At 33.4% G+C, this 21,586-nt stretch overlaps 1 protein-coding gene across 1 annotated transcript in view; it reads left to right on the forward strand.

The window, feature by feature from the left end:
- Positions 1 to 21,586, forward strand: part of LOC108721567 (neural-cadherin) — a 70,263-nt gene that overhangs the window by 39,435 nt on the left and 9,242 nt on the right. The window contains 7 exon segments of the mRNA XM_018446181.1: positions 16,160 to 16,303; positions 18,007 to 18,122; positions 18,659 to 18,823; positions 18,947 to 19,084; positions 20,134 to 20,320; positions 20,611 to 20,844; positions 21,333 to 21,505. Coding sequence (XP_018301683.1) covers positions 16,160 to 16,303; positions 18,007 to 18,122; positions 18,659 to 18,823; positions 18,947 to 19,084; positions 20,134 to 20,320; positions 20,611 to 20,844; positions 21,333 to 21,505 — 1,157 coding nt within the window.

The following is a 21,586-nucleotide window of genomic DNA, read 5'->3' on the forward strand; positions in this document are numbered from 1 at the left end:
TGCAATGCTTGTATTGCTGCAAGAGGTGCACATTTCGAACAAAATCTTCATTAAAAAGTTTATAAATAAAATAATTAAAATAATAAATTAAATATATTTTTTTCTTTTTTCGTGATTTCCTGCGAAACAAAGCAAAAAGGAGCATATGTCTATAGGACTTTTTTTCTTAGTTTTTTACTCCTCTACACGCTCCCGAAGTTTTGCCATTTAATTTGGAAACACCCTGTATATATAACTTGAAAAAAAATTTCAACAATTATTAATTTTAATAAACTCTAAATATAAAAAACATCACGACACAACAACTTAGAAAAACATGTCGTGTTGATAGTTTATCACAATTCCAGCGATATTTCTTATTAGTTCTAGAGAAAAACGGAATTCTATGCTCTAAAATCATTTTTAAACAGAGTTCCGGCTGTTACTTTTTCAACTTTAGTTTAGTATAAACAATGCAGAACTCGTTTTTATTTTTTAAACAAGGAATTGGCAGAACTGTAAAAGAAACTATAAAAAGTGCTATTGGAACTGTCATTATTTTTTTTATATTAATAGAATTCCGTGCTAGCTTCACGGATCCACATAAATTTGGATTTTTGGAAATTAACACGCCATTCTATTAATATAAAAAAAAATAATAACAGTTCTAATAATACTTTTCTACAATTCCTTATAAAAATAAAAAATCAAAAATAAAAATATTGCTACTTCGCGCTACTAACTAAAAATAGTGCTAATTTCGCGAATCTAACACGATACTCTTTCTCTAAAGTATAAGAAAAGGAAAAATATTTTCACTCTTGGCTACAGTTATAATTACTTTAGACTGAGCATTTAATATCTTAAAGCACTTATATATATAATTATTTATATTTAACAGTAAATTTTTTCATTGATTTAAATAGGTTATACAATATACTTTTCTAAAAATTATTACTTATTAATTCTTTCTCTTTCTCTCTTTCTTTCTTCTCTTGTATACCGCATATAATTCTGATACTACAAATCATATGATCATATACATCAAAGAGATATTATAATATATAGCATGTAGAATTTTACACTATGTGTTTAGAAAGCTTCAGTATACTCCAGTGATATCAGCTTTGAACCAACATGCATGCCTGGGGAAACAGCGAGTAACGGGTAGCCGGTTGCCAACAAGTAACTTCGCTTGCAACAAACCGTCCGCAAATTAGTAGTATGGCATTGTTCGCGCAGTTCTGTATTTGCATAAAGAGGAATTTATAATAATCCGCACAAGCTGCGTCGACTAAATCGTCAAAACGGAAGCGGAAAAATAGTCATAATATATATTGTATACTTGTAGCCTCATACATATTTTTCATTTTAAGCGATTTTGACAATAATAATATAATTCCCTTTATTATTACTATATTAATAATTTAGCAAATTTAACGAATTTTAAATGCAACACAATCACAAACGCATTTATGTCATTACATAATATGTCTCTGATTAATAAATAATTTTAGAATAATGATATGATTCGTCACATAATTTCATTTACCGATATTGGCAGATATTAAGAGAATTATAATTAAAAACCAAAATGTGAACAATTTTGATCAAAACTTATTAAATATTCATTAAATAAATTCTAATGCCACATACATATATCTCTATTTTCTTTGGGTTAAATATTACGTTTTAATTTATTTTTTCTTACGGTATCTCATTAAATAATTTATTCAATTTAATAAAGAATTTTTTTGCTGTATACCTTTAGGTATTTAAGAATTATATTGCCTTCAACTTCAATTTAATTTAACTCATACAGGCGTGTCTCATTTCAGTCTAGAAATAATCCAGCCCTCAAGAGTCACGTAATCACCACGACGAACGTTCATTAAAAGCGAGATGATGGCGGATAAAATTTTGCAATTTATCACGGTCGATGAATGGATCCTAAAGGTTTCGCGAGAGCTGATTATCCGCTTCATTATATTACGCCGTGTAAACTGCTGAGCTGCCCGCCATGTGCGCGATTCTAATTTTACGAAAAGTGATTATCCCCTAAATAATTATCCCGTGGAAAATTATGCTGTGAAAAACGAGTTAGGTATATCAGACTTATATCACGGCATGCGGGCAGTCTGCGCGATTAAACAATGCATAGACGAGTAGCAATAAAATGCAAGTAGCGCAATATTTGCGCGCTGCGACTTTCATGTCCTAACTCGTTCTTCGTTCGAGATATTTGTCTCGCGGCGAGAACACTGGTAGTGTTTGTTCAATTAAAACTGATCAAAAAGAGAAACTAGACACAACGCGAAAAAATATTTGATTAAATGCCTAGTGTCTACAAAAAAAGTATTGTTTTTTTCTTCTATAGATATATTTATTTTAGTAGCTATTGCAAGTTTAGATACGTAACATACAAACTAAACTAGACATGTATACACAGTAATAAAACCGTAAAATATATATGTATTTTTTACATTTTGTGAAAACCTATAATGTGAATAAAAATTGCAGAATTTGTAGATATAACTAAAAAAAGCATTTTTCATCAGGAATATAATTAAAAAGTTATTACAGCGAAATTACCTCAAGATCCACGTGACGTTTATAAAGGTATTCAATTTTCAAAATCATCAAAGTTATCACGTAGATACAGCTTAACGGGACTGAAAAACGAACGCCAGAAATATACGTCTCATTGTCAGTGTTCGAAGATTTCCTTATGACGGCAGGACTTTACGATTTTCTCGGTTACGTTGCTGGTTACCAAATCATGAATAAATCTGGTTACTGCTTTCTTATTATTCTAATGCAAACTCGGAAGTCTGTGTCCGGAAGTTTACATTCATATTGCATAAATCCGATGTCGAGTGGGTCGTTGAAATTTTTACATCAAGCGCAAAGCTTCTGACGAATCGTTCCTCAGGGTGTGGACCGTCTACAGTACGTAAGATATTTTTTCATTCTTTTACATTGGCCACGGCGAGGGGATCGCAAATATAAAATATTGCTCGGAAACGCTGGAGATTACGGCACTTTTCCTCGAGATAATATTGTCGCCATTGAAAGCGTAGCCGCTTAATTTTTTTTTCTTGTTCGACGCAAGCATTTGTGACAACGACACAATATTCTATCTAGAGGATTCTACCAGCAGTTATATGCCATTTCTTGCGACTTGTTCTTCCATATTTGAATATATTCTCACTGCAACCGCAGGAGTGGAGAAATGGGGGAGGTAGATATTTTCGTACTTTTCCTTCACCATCCTTGCACAAAAATACTCGAAATAAGATATTCTAAAGAGAAATGTTTTCGATTGCAAATAGCTTCATGAAAGTCCGATACTGCGATGTAAATAAAAAATATTGACACAACAGAAGCGTCGTAAACTACAACTGTATGAGCTGTTACTGACAGATCCCGTGGCAAAAATAAAAAATTTGCGTTTTCGAATCTTTTGTTGAATCAAAAATTGAAATTTGCAATTTTACTGGTTTCTTATATTTATATTTTTAACAGCCAAGCATTATCAAATTTAATTTTTATAACAAAAAATTTATTTGAAGTTATGTACTCTCTAAATCTGAATCAGTGGATAATCACTGATATCAGTGCCAAGTATGCCACTGGTAATCAGTAAATGAAATGTGAGATCCCTAACTTATCTAATCTTTATTATGTGATCTAACTAACCTTGTTTTAGTGTATAAATGAATATGGTATTGGAAGATATTAAAATTAATGTGCAAATATTAGTATTTTAATTATATAGTGCTTAAACATTCTTCCTTTTTTAGTCGAACTTCACTGATTATCCAGTGCCAAGTGTGCCATTAGGTAATTAATTAATGACTATCCACTGATTCAGATTTAGAGAGTAAAAATTAAAAAATTTTGCTGTCTATTTCTACTCTCGCAACTTAATTCAATGAATTTTTGAAATTTTAATAAAATATGTCTATAATTATAAATCCCCTAACAAAATGTTAACACTATAATATTTAATTATACATTTTACACGTAACAGCAAATTAATTATTATTATTGAAAAATTAATTACTATTAATTTAATTATTTTATTGTTCATTGATTATTTACTTCTATTGTTATTTTGAATATATTATTTTATTGTAAATTTATTGATACGGTAAATCACATTTATACAACATAAACGCGTACACAATGTTCCGCAAATTTTATCGCACTCCACGTATGTTGAATGAAACGGTGATGTGAAATATGGCACACTGGAAAAGAATTAATGATAGTCGTCGGAAACTTTGGTTTGTCTACCTTTCTTTGCCGTAGCCGCAAATTTTCAGCTCGATACAAACATTTCTTTGTACAGAAACGGAAACATTCTCCCGACTTTACACACTTCCGCTCGTGGATCAACGTCACCCGTTGCATCGTCCTCGTTTGGCAACATTATTCTATACTTTGACCCACAAAGTTTCTCTTCGAGCGATGTCGATAAATCTTTACGCAAACAAGACCTCGGGAAAGTTGTGCGAATATACGAGCACGCGGGAGTGTCTTCGTCGATAAACATGTGAACAAAAACGACGATGTACGTTTTACAACGTAATGCTTCTACCATTTTGTATATCGAATAACAAAGGATAGCGGAACTTTCGCGACGGAAAGATCAACTCCAAACTTGGCAAACCGAGGAAACCGAGAAATTCCATAGTCGAGGGGAATCGTATATAATATATAATAAAGTAGAGAATAATTCATACATAGAAATAAATATCATTTTATAGACTTCCGTTGCACATTTATTCTTTCAATTTTTACGTTGAATGTTTCACTTGACTTCAGAGGAGAACGATTTATTTGAACGAAGTTGAACGATGGTAAAGTGTGTACTCAATACCTTACCATCTAACAACAGAAATTTATATTGTTCTCCTGTAAAGTATATAATAAATAGAAGTATACAGAGGTTCAGGAAAAGGATTCGAACGGTTTCATTCAATTTATAGATGTATCCTCGTTCGTTTACTTTCAGAGCCACTATACCGCGAAAAGACAAATACAAAACAATCTTCAAAGTCATTCCCTCTTGAAATTTCTGTCGTATCGCAAAAATGATCCTCTCCATTCCCCAGTTCAGGCAGAAGCTTTGCAGTATATAATGATGTGTATCGGCCTTTCATTTTTCAAACTGTAACGATGCGCGTATTCGCAATTATATCCACATGAACGAAAACTCAATAATTGCAATGAAAACATAATAATTGCAATCATCTCATGTTTTCATTAATACAATAAATTAGTACCAAAATACATAAATGTATAAATTGATTTTCGACCACATTTTATACGTGCGGAACGAGATACTTTATTGAAGTTCGTCTGACTCTGCCGCGCAATAACTACTTCATGCTTTCTCTTGCTCTAGCAGCAACTACTTGCAGCAAAGATTAAGCAAATTTGCTAACTTTACTAACTCCATCTGTTTCTATATTACATTGGTTGTGGTGAATGTAATCTCAGTTAGAACGTAGAAAGAACCTTTACCTAACTGGGGATTTATATAGCGCAAATCGTCAGCGAAAGCAACGCAGTTAAATGAAAAAAAAAGCAAGAAAATAATCTACGGTGTCAGACAATTTTCGACCGCGACATTTAGGATTTCGACGTCGATTGACTTCGTCGCTGAAATAATCCTCGCCGGGTGAGCGGGTTTAACATTTCCCGATAAGCAAAATATATCGTCCTGGCCAGCGTTTGACGTCGCCCGGTTCGGAGATATATGGTTCTCGCTAACACCCCCGAGAGTTACCAAAGTCGATGGTAAATTTCGTACCCCGTCTCCCCTCGTATCCCCGAATCTGCCCTCACGTTCTCGTATTACGGGGGAAAAATATCGAATATTTTCGATGGAAAAGCGCAGCGGCGGCCATTGCACAAGAATGAACGAGAAATTTCGGAGTCCAGTGCGTCGAGAGGCTGTAAATCTCTTTTTCGTCGCTACGACGACGACAACGACGACGATGATCGAGACGGACCGTTCTATCCGTTTAAAATTCCGCTTCGATCGCGTTTAAAAGTTCTCCAGGCCGTGACATCCTTGTCAATTTTCCTTTTTACAACCACCCGTTGTGCGCGCCATGACTACGCTACAACTTTATGGCATGTAATCGTTTAACTCTTTCAATGCGAAAAAATTCTTCTTTTGTTATTATTAATAATGTATTTACGTTACTTATAAAAAATTTTTATAAGAGGTAATTTTTTATAACTTTAGAAGTTTGGGATTAAATGAAATATTTCTTTCAACAGTGGCGAGATTAACTCTTTGCGGAGAACTCTGACAGAAGCTTTCTAACAAAGAAATCTAAAGAAGGCTTTTTTCTAAAGGTTCTCAGGGTGGCTGAATTCGATTCTGACCTCAGAATACTGAAATTTAAATTTCAAAAAAATGATCGTAAAACTCAGTTTTAGGAAATTCTTGATGTCTGTGGGTTTGAACGTGGCATGAAAATGTCAAATTTTAAAATAGAGGTAATAACTTCCATAAAAGAGAATGTAGTGTCACTCAAAACTCCTAATCAGAGTTTGAAAGTCAGTTTGGAAATAAATTCTAATCATTTAAAGAACGGCAAGTAAATCCAAACTGGAAATTTGATATTATAGGTTGTATATTTCGCAAGTAGAAATTCCCTAAAACATCGAGTTTTATGATAATCAGATTAATTTTTTGAAATTCTGTCTGCCATATTGAATCTATCTTGAATTTTTTATTTTTGCCCTAGTGATTGCATTGATGAAATTTTAACCTAAGATGCAATTTCATGCAGCGAAGGAAAGCTGGCTTTTTATCCCCACTTCACCACAATCAAAACAGCATTTAAAAGCTCTTCTCCTATTTCCTTTTCACGGAGCGTATCTTCGCTGGCTTTAAATTAACGAAGACACTCATTTATTTTCGCTATCTATTAATTCATTTTAATAAAAATGGATTACGAAAATGAGAATATATTGGGTATGTAAAAGAATATAGGGGAAAGTTGCCGAATGCGTACCACTTAACCTATTTTTTATTATATTTTCCATTTGGCACTGTTTTGTATGCAAATGAACAACATTAGGAATTGTAGCTTGAGGTTTTGGACGCTTATATTATTACATGTTTAACTTTCCACCAATAACAAATTAATTTGTTATAAATCTTTTTGTAACATGCTGCAAAAGGTACGATTTAGGCAATAGGTCGCCTAAATCGTATCTATAGGTATTTTTTTATCGTATTTCCTTTGAAAGTATTGAATTTATGAATGAAAACAATTAAAAATATAAGATTAATAAAAGAAATCATTAACTAATACCTATAATTAATTAATATCTAATTTTAATAATTTATTGAAGAGAATCAAATACTTTATAATTATTAAATAATAGTAAAAAACAAATGACATAAAAAAAAATTTGCTTATATATATTTTTGCACTTTATAATAAAATTGGATGATCGCGTTGTTATCAGTTACATAAGTTTATTAAAAATTAATATCAGATGTACCTGATTTTTTAAAACGACGCTAACATCCGCTAACAAGATGTAGGTTATTTTTGTCTATATTACTCATTTCTCATATATTTTATATAATTGTTACTAAATATTACCTATATTAACTAATAATATAAAATATTGAGGTATGATTTAGGCGACCAGTACGCATTCGGCAACTCTTCCCTACCCGTATTAGTAGCAGTTACAGCTGCAGCAGAGATTCGGAGGCGACGCATAGCCATTGCAATTGTTAATATACAATTATTAAAATAGAAAAAGAAATACTGGATAGCACACACCTATTTTCCAAAATCGCAACGAAGATGATTTTTTTTTGCTTCGCTATTTTGCTTCGCAAAATTAATCTTGGAAGAGACATACGATTCCATGAACATGATACGACATGTCATGCATTTCAGCGATGTTTTGCTATTAGTTGAACAATATCAAACTTTAAGCATAACTTCACTGTATACGAAAATTGATGGAGTGGAAGTTAAACGCCAGCTTTTATTAGCTGCATGAAGTTATCTCTTATAGTCTCATAAAAATTCTATAAAACTCGAGCAAGTAATAATTTAAATAAAAAGGGATGGCCAAAACGGAATCGCAAAGTGTCTGCAAAGAATTAAAGTGAAATTAATTCTAAATTGACTACGTATTAATTAAATTCTAATTTCGATTTGTTAGTTATGTATTTACAATAAATTTGTGCAGTAATGCTTTGGCCGATGTATCAACACTCAATTGGTCACCGAGCTCATCTAAATTACGGAAAACGTGGGACACTCTGGGTACGATATACCGCCCGTGGGAGAAGAATTAATCCTCAGAAAAATTTACGGCCGCAAGGAGATATGGGCGCTGTCGGGACAGCCGGTGTATACGCACATCGTTCTCGCAATTTATATCCTAAGGAGCAAAACGGCGACGAGTAATGGCGCGGCGATACAGCTCGCGGAGACTGACAAGTGAAATACGGAACAGATCCGGGCGTTTTGTTCAAGTCGCGCAAACGGAGGAAGGACGGCTGGGCGAATTATGGGCGACGTTGTGTCAGTGTACTCTCTCCTCTCTACGGGAATCCGATTCCGCTTCTCATCCTGTCTCTTCTTTCTCTCTCATTTCCTCTCTTTCGCAGAATCTCACCGCGAAGCGTGATTCCGATTCCACGGTACTCCGGACGAATTCCACGCGTGCGTGTATAACACGGGCGCGTGATGAAGCTCAGGGCTACCTTTCGTTGGCGCGCCGTTAACGCTCGAGATCATTTTTTTTCACGGCGATATATCTACCTGCGTATTTATCTCGCCCGAAATTTACCCCGCGGCGTGCGGGGATGTAATTAAGTCAGGCACGCTTTTTCCGCCGCGCTCGTTTAGCCGCGTGAACAACAGAATTCCTTTCTGAAGGGCGCCGCGATAAAATCGTGCAAAAAGATATACGGCAAAAACTGATGTGGTTAACCACGAAAGGAGAAATCCTTTAAATTAAAGCTTTTGAGCGCAAGCAGCATTGTTCTTTTCACAATTTTATTTTAACTACATCAGCGAATTTACCAATGCTGTGACGTTAAATTCGCACAATAAAAGACTCTCGTATCTATTGGCTAATCTGGTGCAAAAAGTTCGAGTTTATCTGTCAAAACCACGTGAAACCTCGCCAAGATTATTATAACATTGTTATTAACAAGGATCTTTGTAGTTGATATTCATCAATCTTTGATTACAACATGAAAAATTTATATATGATGTAATGAGAATAATTAAATGTATAGTGTTATTAACTCTCGGAAGTAGTAACCTAATTTTTTTTAAATAAACGTCACCTGTTTTTACATTCCAATTATAGTTATGTTACTAATTGCTTTTCGATTTATTTATATAGTATTTGAGAACATTATAAATATTTATTCACAATTTTCTGAAGAAAGTAATAAGTACATTAAATATGACGATTTATATGACAGTTTTTTAAAAATAAAAATAATAAAATCAAAGTTTTTTAAAATAAAAGTTTTAATTAATATAACGCTTTTTTATTGCGCGTATTTTGATAAAATTGCATATTGGAAAAATCGTTAAAAATAGTTATTAGAAAACAATATCCATGTAAAATAATATTTTAGAATTTACATGTTTTCGTCGCTGGAGTGCAAAAATTTCCCAGGTGATTATTCTCAGATTGAGAGACAAAATCTCGTGAAAAATATTTAATCCAGAATTATATGTATGTGTCATTTGTGATGAGAAAATTCGTTCACCGATTCGTCGCGAGATACAAAATTTCTATGTGTCGGGCTTTCAATCCGCCAAATCCTTACGAAGGAAGGAAGCGAGCCCAAGATAGCTTCGGCGGATTACCTCATTCCAATAGGTCGATTTTTCACGAAGACATGACGAAAGAGGGATGTCGAATGACGTTGCGGTGAATCACAGCGAATCAATCTCTGTCTCGTTACAAGCACCCTTCTTCGTACGACTTCATGAAGTCGTACGTTCTCCTTCGATATTTTGTCAGAATCGATCGTTCACTCTCCGTACCTTATAGTTACTCGCTTGAGTAGTCGAGAAGGATTAATAACTACGTGTGTTGCGCACATAACGTTGGAGTACTAATTAATCGCCTGTCGGCTTTTACATGAGAAGGTAGGGATCGAGATATTAATAAACTTGCGGTATAGAGAATAACTAGAATTGTTGTCAGGTTTCTGGAATTGCGAAAGTTAGTAACGATGTTCTTAATTATGTCGATATTGCTAATTCTGAGGAAGATAGAATTTATTGCATGTTGGTTGGCGGACGTTATTATTAAATGGTAATGCCACGAGATAATAATGACGTCAGATAACTATTCCGACAAATAAATGTAACGATACAGATAAATACAGATGTTGGAGAACATAATCCTTATAATTACAGAATTACATAATTGCTAATCGAAAGCCACTGGCTCATGTAAGTACAATTACAACGGTCCTTTAGCAAGATTCTCGGTGCTTATTACGCAAACTTCGAAGTCCGAAAATTGGCAACGAAACGCGCTACGCGCTCACGACTCGTAACCGAGTCTAACTTCGACTATTAAACTTTACCAAAATGGCCACGTAGACTGCGATAACACAGCTGTTCTATTAGTAATTGGACAGCAGCTTTATTGATTACGTTCATTTCTAGATTACTCTCATTACCTTTCTCTCTTTCTCTCTTTATACATTTTAGTAAATATCACTATATGCCCACTATGTGAAAAACCACATTACAATGCCATACAAAGCCCGCTATTACGCAAATTGACCATAATGCGGTTATGTCAGGAACATAAAATAGTGACATATTCCAATTAAGCTAACGAATGGAACGAAGTTGAGTCGATTTTTTCCAATCCGCGAGCCGCGACGATATAAACTTCACGCACAATGCGAGAGAGTTGATCATCCAAATAATTAATTTACATCGCGCGTGCTACCGCTATAAATTTGTGGCGAAATTCCGCGGCAGTATCTGTCGGCAATGTATATACCGTAATTAGCGTTAATCGATTAATTGGCTAGTATTCAATCTTATCCCTCCGTTAGCATTTCATAGTTCATCGAGCGACAGCAATTGCACAGAAAGTTTCAAATAAGAAAAAAATTTTCCTTTTGGGCGTTCTGTAAAAAAGAAAAATATTAAGGATAAAGTAAGAGAGAGAGGGGGGGAGGGCTTGGGCAAACTGTTTAAATCGAACGTGAGAAAATCGAATTAATGAGGATTAGCACTAATCGACGTACAACCACCTCTCAGAATTCTAATAATCGCTTGAGGGTAATTAAATTAAACATAATTAGGGTGCAGCATCAGAAGGCTATAAAAGTAGGTCTTCGAGAGGATTAACGTGCAAAGTTAAATCGCTTTTGTAAACTCGGATGTTATAAGCTTGATGTCTCTACTTATCACATCATCCATATTTCTTTCATAACCTTGACTAATAAATGGATATATACTAACTTAAAAAGCAGCACAGAAACTATTCCTTTAACTTAACTATTTTCTACATTACGTTTTACCAGCGACTTTATTATCTCATTGCTCACTTGGGATTAATATTTTCCCATATAGAAATTCCATTTTAGAAATTTAAATTTCGTTAATACCTGAGGCAAAAGTTACAAAATTAATGTTTTTATTAATAAAAGTGAAAATTTTACACACATAATTCAATGATATCCTTTAACAAGTTCGGTTTATGTTGTTACACATAATAAAACAAAAATAATGAAACTCCATGGCGATAAACCGTTCCTCTTGACATAAAACCGTCAATGTGTTCGCTTTATTACGCCGAACGGTAATGTATAAAGTACATTACGGGCCATAAAGCAATCATAAGACGAACGCATAAAAATGCGCCGTGAGTCTCTTGAAAATCGTGGAATATTAAGTTTACTTAGAATATCTCAAACCAACCGCAAAGCCATTTTACGAATAGATCCCCTGAGGAATTTGATATTGATTTTCGCTGAACGAAAAACGTCAAAAAATGTAATATTCATACTGCGGTAAACACTTTTTTTATGCATTTTCATGTATAATATTAATTAAATCAAATCCTTTGTTTGCATTAGCTGAATACTGGATATTAAAGAAACGAGAAAATGACATTCTAAAAATATTTTCTATTATCACAGATGATTTAATTAACGTGATCATAATTTCTAATATCTTTTATTAACTTTATATCTATATTAAATAAGTAGTCGTTACTTTCAGCTTTTTGTGACAATTTAATTATAAACTAATACGGTCAATTAAAATAATTATACATAATATTACAAGAAATATAACATTTAAATATTATTAAATTAAATATAATATTAAATATATATATATATATATTTCGCAATTATTATTTATAAATTGTTATAAAATTAAAAAAAATATTTTATATTTAATAACAAATATTATTTGAATTAAAATAATAAGAAAGCGTGATAAAATGATTGCTTCGCTGATAAATATTTTGCTCCAATCTGCTACAGTTATTATGGCTATCTTTAATGAAGTTATGAGATTAATCAAAGTGGAGATCTCCCTGAGCCGTACCACTGATACCAGCGCAAGGTCGGTCCTTAATTTACCAGAGTATAATTCCAAGCTGGCGGGTGACCCTCGAGGGCCACCTTGGCGTTAACGAGTCCCCCTCATCTGCAGGATCGAGAGTGGCGAAAAGCCTCGAGGGTGCTCGTATTTTAGGAACCAATCGAGTGTTGCAGGGTGCGGCTAAGAAGCGAATGTTCTCTCGGCGCCGTTGGGACGACGCTGCACTCAATGCAAAGAGGAGAGACAGGGAATGTGGAGATGAGGGGTGGGGGCTTCATCGATTTCTTACCCCGTGGCCCAGTAACGCGTTTCGTGAGACTGTCGTGTACCGTCATTGGGTGTAGCTACCCCCCGATGAGAGGATCTTGATGCACCGCAGAATGCACCGAGCACGAGGAAATCACTGATCGTCTCTTCGATCGTTTTTGCGACGGTAGCGCTTATAATCCTCTCGTTATCGCGCGGATTTTATCATTTCAGCATGACTCCAAGGCAAATCTTTTGCGATATTAGATGGAAAACTTGACGTCATTAAAATTGTCACAAATATGACTTCAAATGAGCAAGCCTATTTTCTAATAATAAAATCTTAATACATTTGATTACAATATACATTACTGTGATTATTTAATAAAATAATAATTCTAGTTATTTATTTTTAATAATTATAAAATTATAAAATTAATTAATATTTATTTATAATATCCATTGTGTATTATTGTTTTAAAATTTATGTTGTTTTAACACTATATCAAATTTTGTACCCGTAAATAGTTTAATAATTAATACGAATGTCCATTAGCGTTAAGCTGCTTGTTGGTAATTAATTTACTAATTCGTATAAACGTTTATAACGACATTACACATTTTTATTATAATATAAATTATTTTCATTATAAAAAATATATTTTGAGGCAAGCGATATAAAGAAAAATAATAAATTATGACAAATCTTACACAAGGAAAAGCTGTAAGATTTTAAAAGTAGATTCTCGTCCTCTAAAGTTAAAAGAGATTTATTGAATATTGAATTTGGCATTTTACATTCACGAATGCTGGAATTAGAACTTAATCCTCGAATAAAATGAAAATGAAGACAGCAGCTTAAGTAAAATCAGAAACTTTCCAAGAGTCAGTGACAGTCACGTGTCTTTAATTTCAGAATGTGTATCATTTTCGTTTTCCAAGGAAGATAAATTTCCATAACTACATAAAACTTGCTCGCCCGCGAAAAATGCGCGATCTATCGCGATTATGCTAATCTCGTATCACATTACCGCGGTATATAAGTTAGCATTTAGTGCTAAATGCATCATGCATCGTATAAAGTTGATGCAATCTATTAAAAAGAAAGTTAATGTTCCTCGTTAACAATGATGTACAACCAGGGCAGCAACATTTACGATAAACACAATGATGAATTATCATTACATAAATTTCACCTATCACAATCCTCCTTGCTATACTTGCCTGCTGTATAGCCACACATATCCGGTACGTAACTTCATCCCAGTTATGTCGGAAGCTGCGAGCTTACGAATCAATCGTGTTTTCCAATTAATGCGCAATCTTCATGAAAATGAACCATATTTATTTTTTAGAAATTGTTAATAATAGCCAACGATAAATGTCTCCTTTATCGGTTTAATAACCGGTTGTCTGGAGTTTAATGGCAATCTCGCATAATAATAGATTTTCTCGTTCTAAATTGGTTTGGTTGTTCAATTGCGCATCGATAACGCGATATCAGCCTCTTTCATCTCGTAGATTTTATTTACATTAACGCAAACTCTAAAATCATGTTTCACGATAATGTCTAAATCACGTTAATATAATTTGCAACAATATTTCTCGACCGTTCTTTGTTTGAAACCGCGATCGAGTAAACTAAAATATTTATTTGGCAAACGAGAAACTCGATTACTCACATTGTATTATAATTGTCAATTAATTTCTTTCCTAAAGGTATTCATATTAATATTGAATAATTAAAGAGCTTTTTAATAAATTAAATAACAATGAAAATTTGTAACTTTAATCAATTTATAATTTAAACAAAAATAATTACTTATTTATTTAAATTAACGAAAGTTTTCTATTTGCTACACGAAACATTGTGTATCGAATAAAATTAATGCTCGCTAATAACAAATTAGTTACATTTACAATTTCTACGATACCTATACAAAAAACATGATAGGTATCTGTGTATACTAATGATCGTGAATTATAAAATATTTGTTTTTGCGAAATAATTTAGAGCTTTATTTTAAGATTAAGGACATAATCATGGAGGGAAATCTTCTTGGATATAATTAACTCTCAATTAAATTAAATGACAGTGTCAGGCACCCGCAACGTTAAGGTTCACACATGCTCTTCTAAATTACCTCGTACTTCGCGGAACGGCGAGAAAGGACGGGACTCGAGTTTGGATTAACTTAATCAACCGAGTATTTGCCAAGAAGGAAACGGCCGAGGAGTTCGAGCAGGATGGAGTTCGAACTGGAGGGTGGCTTTCAGGGTAAATTGGCCGCGGCATATTGTCGGCATCGAACGGGAATATATTTAATGGATTTCTCTCTTGTTAATACGTTGTGTACACGCGTTCCATTACACAACGGCATACGATTTCGCTAAATAAATATACGCTCGATTTGTGCTACGTGCTTTTAAATGGCTATTGTAGCTGGAAGTAGTGAGCGATGAGGCGCGGACTAGAACATTCGTCGAATAAAACGCGGCTTGCATTGATTTAATTCAGCGATTAATTAAAACAAATTCGCCGCTGGTTAATTCGCATTATACGGGAGTTGTCTGAACTTTTAATAACGCGACACAGTGTAATTAATCGTACGTTCAAATCCCTTTATAATGAACCGCGGCATACCGGCGCGGGCGAGCCGATAAAATGACAAATATTCCTTGTGCATTATGCCGCGGATTATGCAAAATTTATGCGGAACTGATCGATGTTTACCGCTCTCCTTACCGCCATAAAATGCGGTTAAGGGCTTAATGTACCAATCCAGAAAAAGCTCCCGCAATTATACATTTTTCTTCTAACGGGCAACCCAGTTCCATCAATAAATGTCTACTTCTGGAATGAAGTGCCGTTATCTGAAACTACTTAACCTTTTTGCTCGCGGCGACCGGTAATTGCCCATCTTAAATTTCCGTAACGGGGCGAAAAAATGATTAACGGTTCAGGATTCTTTATCATCCAAGTTCCGTACTTTAGTGCAAAGTGCATTAAGACCAAACCGGGGGAATATATAATAAGAAGAATAACGTTAGAGTAGTGCGTCTCGATCCGAAGAAAATTTTCTTTTATGTACCATTTTATATATGGTAATTTTCTTTAGAATTATTATAATTAAAATCATAATTTTTCTCTAAATCTGATCTCCTTTGCATCAACTTTTAAAATCAGCAACTTAATATTTATGATAATTAGCACGATGTTATGCATACTTAACCCATTTTTACTCAAGTAACACTTGATTTTTTAATTTAAATTCTAACGATATGAATTAAAGTCTAATTATGTAAATTTTGTTGACATGTTACAGTAACAAAATTCATTCGCATTGGGATAGCTGACAAGAACGATAATCCCCCATATTTCGACAAAGGCCTCTACGAGGCAGAGGTAGACGAAAATGAGGACATTCAGCATACGGTGCTCACCGTCACCGCCAAAGATCACGACGAGTGTAAGTCTTACTTGCCTTTTTAGCAATACTATTTCACCAATTATCATTTTCATTCTATTATAAACTACACTGAAAATATTCACAGTCTATATAGGTACATATTAAATACTTGTAACTATATTATAACGACGCTTGTCGTATCCGCATGCAAGTGTACCTTGGAAATATTTGGCAACCAATTACAAATATATGTCGTGTTAATTCTAACATGCGAGGTAATTAAAGACATATGAGAATTTCAAACTGCAATCTCATTTGTCACGTTTGACAAGTCTAACGTGATGGCATAGAAATACCAACAAATACATTTGCGAACGTCATTTTCAAGTATTATATTTAATACACAAAAGGATCTCCGAAAATTCAAATAATTCCATTGCTCTAACTCACGGTACACCGAAATTAATAATTACATACGTATTATGGAAATATTTGCTACACAGTGGATGCGTTTAAACGCATTGTGCGGAGTGTGTACGAAAAGTTACACAATATGTCCCGAAATTAAATAACGTAAATTAAATAACACTTTATCTCATTCACTTTACCTCGATATTTAATCTTTTTGAGTAATACGGATAAACAGATCATTATATGAATTTTCACATTTTAGAAACGTTTAATTTATAACTTGATAAATATCCACTATACTTGAAATTAATGAGATATGTATATATATATATATATTTACGCTTCAGCATTTACGAAGTACGTTACAAAAAATTTTTAAACTAGATATACATTTATTCCTTTTAAATCGAGTATATAGCATTGTGTAAATAAAATACATTGAAAAAACGATACATAACAAATAATGTGAGTATTTGTGACTAAAATCGATTTGTAAAAATAAATATATCACTTTTTTTCCATGTATTTATTCTCTCAGATATTTAAGCTATTTTATTTAAAAATTATAGTTGATATTTATATAACTTGGATTACACACACATTGAGATATTTCTAGCTATTATTTGAAATTGCTAATATTATTATTCAATATTGCTAATTAATCTTAAAACTGCATGTTGGTACATTAATCTTCCATGTGAAACTTTGCACCTTTCATCGCCAACCTCGGTCTCTGAGTTTCAGTGCAAATTTTTATATTGTTCTAGACTGTATAAAAATCTAATAAAAAGTCTTGTATACTTATGAAAATTTTAATAACAAGTTTTTAATATCATAGAAGTCGGATTGTACTTTAATCATTTTTTACATTTTTTAAATTTGTCTATCAGAATTCACAATCCAAATATCGACTGTGCCTTTAAAATCAAACTTGGCAAAGGATTGAAAATGAAGAAAATGATACTCCTACGGTGGAGAAGAATAGAACCAAAAGAACTGTATTACTAAAAAGAAATATACTCCGAAAATTTTGAGTTTTATACCATCGCCCGAATCGATCTAAAATGGAATTTATCGGATATCATTACTGTCAAGTAACTTTTACTATAGTCTCATATCTCGAAATGTGAAAATTATCGCGAACTAGATCGAAAGTATCGAGTAGACTTCGGATGGCGATCGAAGACGGCCATCTCCCTCCGTGCTAACATCCCCCCCAAACTTTCTTATTTGATAAAACTCGCTCCCAGGGAGAGAACTTTTATCTCGGAATTCATTTGATTACAACGAAAGCGTCGTTGCGAGAATCGCGCCTTACTTTTATTAAAAGTACACTCTCCTTTCTGTCGCAGCCTCGCGTATTCGATACGAGATCACGAGCGGGAACATAGGCGGTGCATTCGCCGTGAAAAACATGACCGGCGCCATTTACGTCGCGGGTGCGTTGGATTATGAGACGAGGAAGAGGGTTGGTATCGCCATAAATGTCATTTTAGTGTGTCGCTCGAACGCCTTACTTTGTAGCTGTTTATTTAACATCTTTGTATATTCAGAAATTGTTCAATATTTAGATCGTTAAAAAAATTCTAATTTTTGTTTTTTAATTGTTGTTTCTTGAAGATAATTGAAGAATGAAAAATTAAACAATCAATTTAATTAGCTTTTTGATCAAATTTAAATGAAGGTAATGAGATTTACTTTATGCATGCACTATTTTTATTTCACAAGAATTCCTGAATAACAGAAAGATCATATAATATTAGGTATATTGTAATATATAATGATATGCTAATCGATAATTGATACAATGACAATTGAGTTAATTATATAAATTAATAATTGATATAATGCCAATTGAGATAATTATATGAATTGATAATTAATCTAATGGCACAATTGAGCTAATTATCCGTACATTTCGTGCATGTGTGAAAGCTATATTTAATATATTAAATATCTGAACTTGTGATATTTTACGAGAAAATTTCCACGTACGTCTTGCAGTACGAGCTTCGGCTTACTGCATCGGACAACTTGAAGGAGAATTATACGACAGTTGTAATTCACGTGAAGGACGTAAACGACAACCCGCCTGTCTTCGAGCGACCAAATTACAGAACACAAATTACGGAGGAGGATGATAGGACTTTGCCGAAACGCGTTCTCGGGGTAATTACTCTCCTTATGTAATCGTTACATTAAACTTTTGCGACATTACATGTGCTGAATGAATGTTTACCTCGTCCATACAGCGAGATTGCGGTTAATTAGCAATTAATATTTGAATCGTAGGTCACTGCGACTGACGGAGACAAAGATAGACCACAAAACATTGTCTATTTCCTAACTGGGCAAGGTATTGATCCCGATAATCCTGCGAACAGCAAGTTCGACATCAATCGCACGACCGGAGAGATTTTTGTTCTGAAGGTCTGTTTCTAAATCAATCAATATTTTTTGTTCAAGAAAGATATTTTATCGATAAAGAATTAGATATTTATCATATATAAAAATATATACTAGTATACAGGTGTGTACGGACGTATCAGATATACACTCTCTGTAAAAAGTGACTAGAATTAGAAATGTATACTTACATTATTTAAAAATGAATGTTACGTGTGAAACAGTTCAATAAGATCAATATTTATACTTAACAACATAATTTTATAGTTTAAAAGAAATTTTTCTCATTTTTTTTTTATTTTAATTATTTTTTTTTAAGAACACGTTTACTTCTTATTAAAATAATTTTTTATTCAAGTTCTAAACGCCGTGAATTTTTTGTATTACTTTTATAATATCTACAATATTTAAAAATTTGTAATTTTTTCATTTTTGTTAAAAAATACGTGTAACACATCCTTAAATACAAAATATTCGTTAATATAATTTTTTACATTCGCGTGATACGAATTTTTCAAGCTTATATTAAATATAACTTTACAGTGCATCGCAATATAGAAAGTATCACAAATTCTCTTCAAATTTTTAATACTGAAAATATAAAAATTATAAAGCACGACGGTAGCGTTTTTTTCGTTAATAATTACGAAATTAATTAAATTGTAAAATTAAACGGTTTCGTTGAATTTATTTTGCAGAGTCGCAATAATTGACTCTGTTTTCAAATTTATATCAAATTAATTTGATATAAATTTGACTTCAATAAAGATTTAATTTAACATACGATTAAAAAAATCAAAACGATGATTCGAGGAACAGCTGATTCTGTATTGATATTACACATCTGATGTAATCTAACACCTGGTCGGTACGTAAATTAATTCTTCTATGACTACAAAATGCACATATTTGTGCACGTGGCTGCGACGCAATATTGCGATGGAATAATTTAAATATCGGCATCGCGGTACGATATTGAGTTTCGAGTAAAGATCATGTAAATACACGTCGTCCTACGTTTGACTGGCTTCTCAAAGGATTCGCGCGTGACTTTTCTTTTTCTCCCGGTATAGCCGCTGGACAGAGATCAACCAAATGGTCGGCCACAGTGGCGGTTTACCGTGTTTGCTCAGGACGAGGGTGGAGAAGGTCTCGTGGGTTACGCCGACGTCCAAGTTAACCTCAAGGACATCAATGACAACGCCCCGATATTCCCGCAGGGTGTCTACTTCGGCAACGTCACCGAGAACGGCACCGCAGGTTTGTGGGACATAGCCAATGGGCCAATACACAGACGCGGTTACATTCCCGTTAGAGTTACGCTGATTAGATTCCCCTTCCGTAGTAATTACGCTGTCATATAGAGCTCTACATCATGTCGGATGTTGATTTGAATATTTTAAAGCTTGCGATAAAGATAAAGAAAAATTTATCGATTTATTAAGAGATTAATAATTTTTTTTCGTTAATAAATAAAAAATTTAATAGCGAAAAAATGAACTTAATGGAATTTAAATAGAATTAACGCTTTTCATATTCTTCTTGATTAGGAATGGTGGTGATGACGATGACAGCTGTGGACTATGACGATCCAAATGAAGGCACAAACGCAAGACTTATTTATTCCATCGAGAAGAACGTCATTGAAGAAGAGACTGGCTCTCCCATTTTTGAAATTGAATCGGAAACTGGCGTAATCAAGACCGCTGTGTGCTGCTTGGATCGAGAACGCACCCCGGATTATTCTATACAAGTCGTTGCAATGGATGGAGGGGGGTTAAAGGGTAAAATTCTTTCAATGTTATTTTTAATTTTAATAGGTTTCATATAATTTTTAATTGTAATTATTAATAATCATTATAATTATTTTTTTTTATAATTCTCACAATATCTAAAATAAATGGTTTAATAATTGTAACAGTTCTTATATTCGGAATTAATTAATTTTTATTTTACTTCTGTGAATACTATCTAGTAAAATATTTTGTCGTGGAAATAAAAGGACACCGACTATCTGTACTTATTTTATCTTTTTATATCTTACACTCGTTTTACTAAAATATTACTAAATGTTCTCTCCCATGCGTCTTTTATCATTCTGGGTCTTCATCTATATTCAAGTATGAAAGTCGAAAGTCCGAACCAGTATGTACGTAAAACAGTTACAGATATTTCCACGAACAGTAGAAATGTCGTTTTGCATATTTTAAGAGTCGTCCAGGGCATTCCATAGAAAGGCATCGTTTCAGCATTTCTATGTATTTCTTGGTAGGTACTGGGACAGCATCGATACGGGTTAAAGACATAAACGATATGCCACCGCAATTCACGAAGGATGAATGGTTTACTGAAGTGGATGAGACAGAAGGACCAGATCTGCCAGAGATGCCGATACTCACCGTAACCGTCCACGATGAGGACGAGACCAATAAATTCCAATACAAGGTACTCACTTATGTTCGCGATGCGAAATTATTAATCGGTTTAAAAAATGAGTTGTTTAAATTTAATATATAGGTCATTATA

Source organism: Mycetomoellerius zeteki, unplaced genomic scaffold, assembly GCF_001594055.1.
Source record: "Mycetomoellerius zeteki isolate Tzet28-1 unplaced genomic scaffold, Tzet1.0 scaffold174, whole genome shotgun sequence".
Lineage (NCBI taxonomy): Eukaryota > Metazoa > Arthropoda > Insecta > Hymenoptera > Formicidae > Mycetomoellerius > Mycetomoellerius zeteki.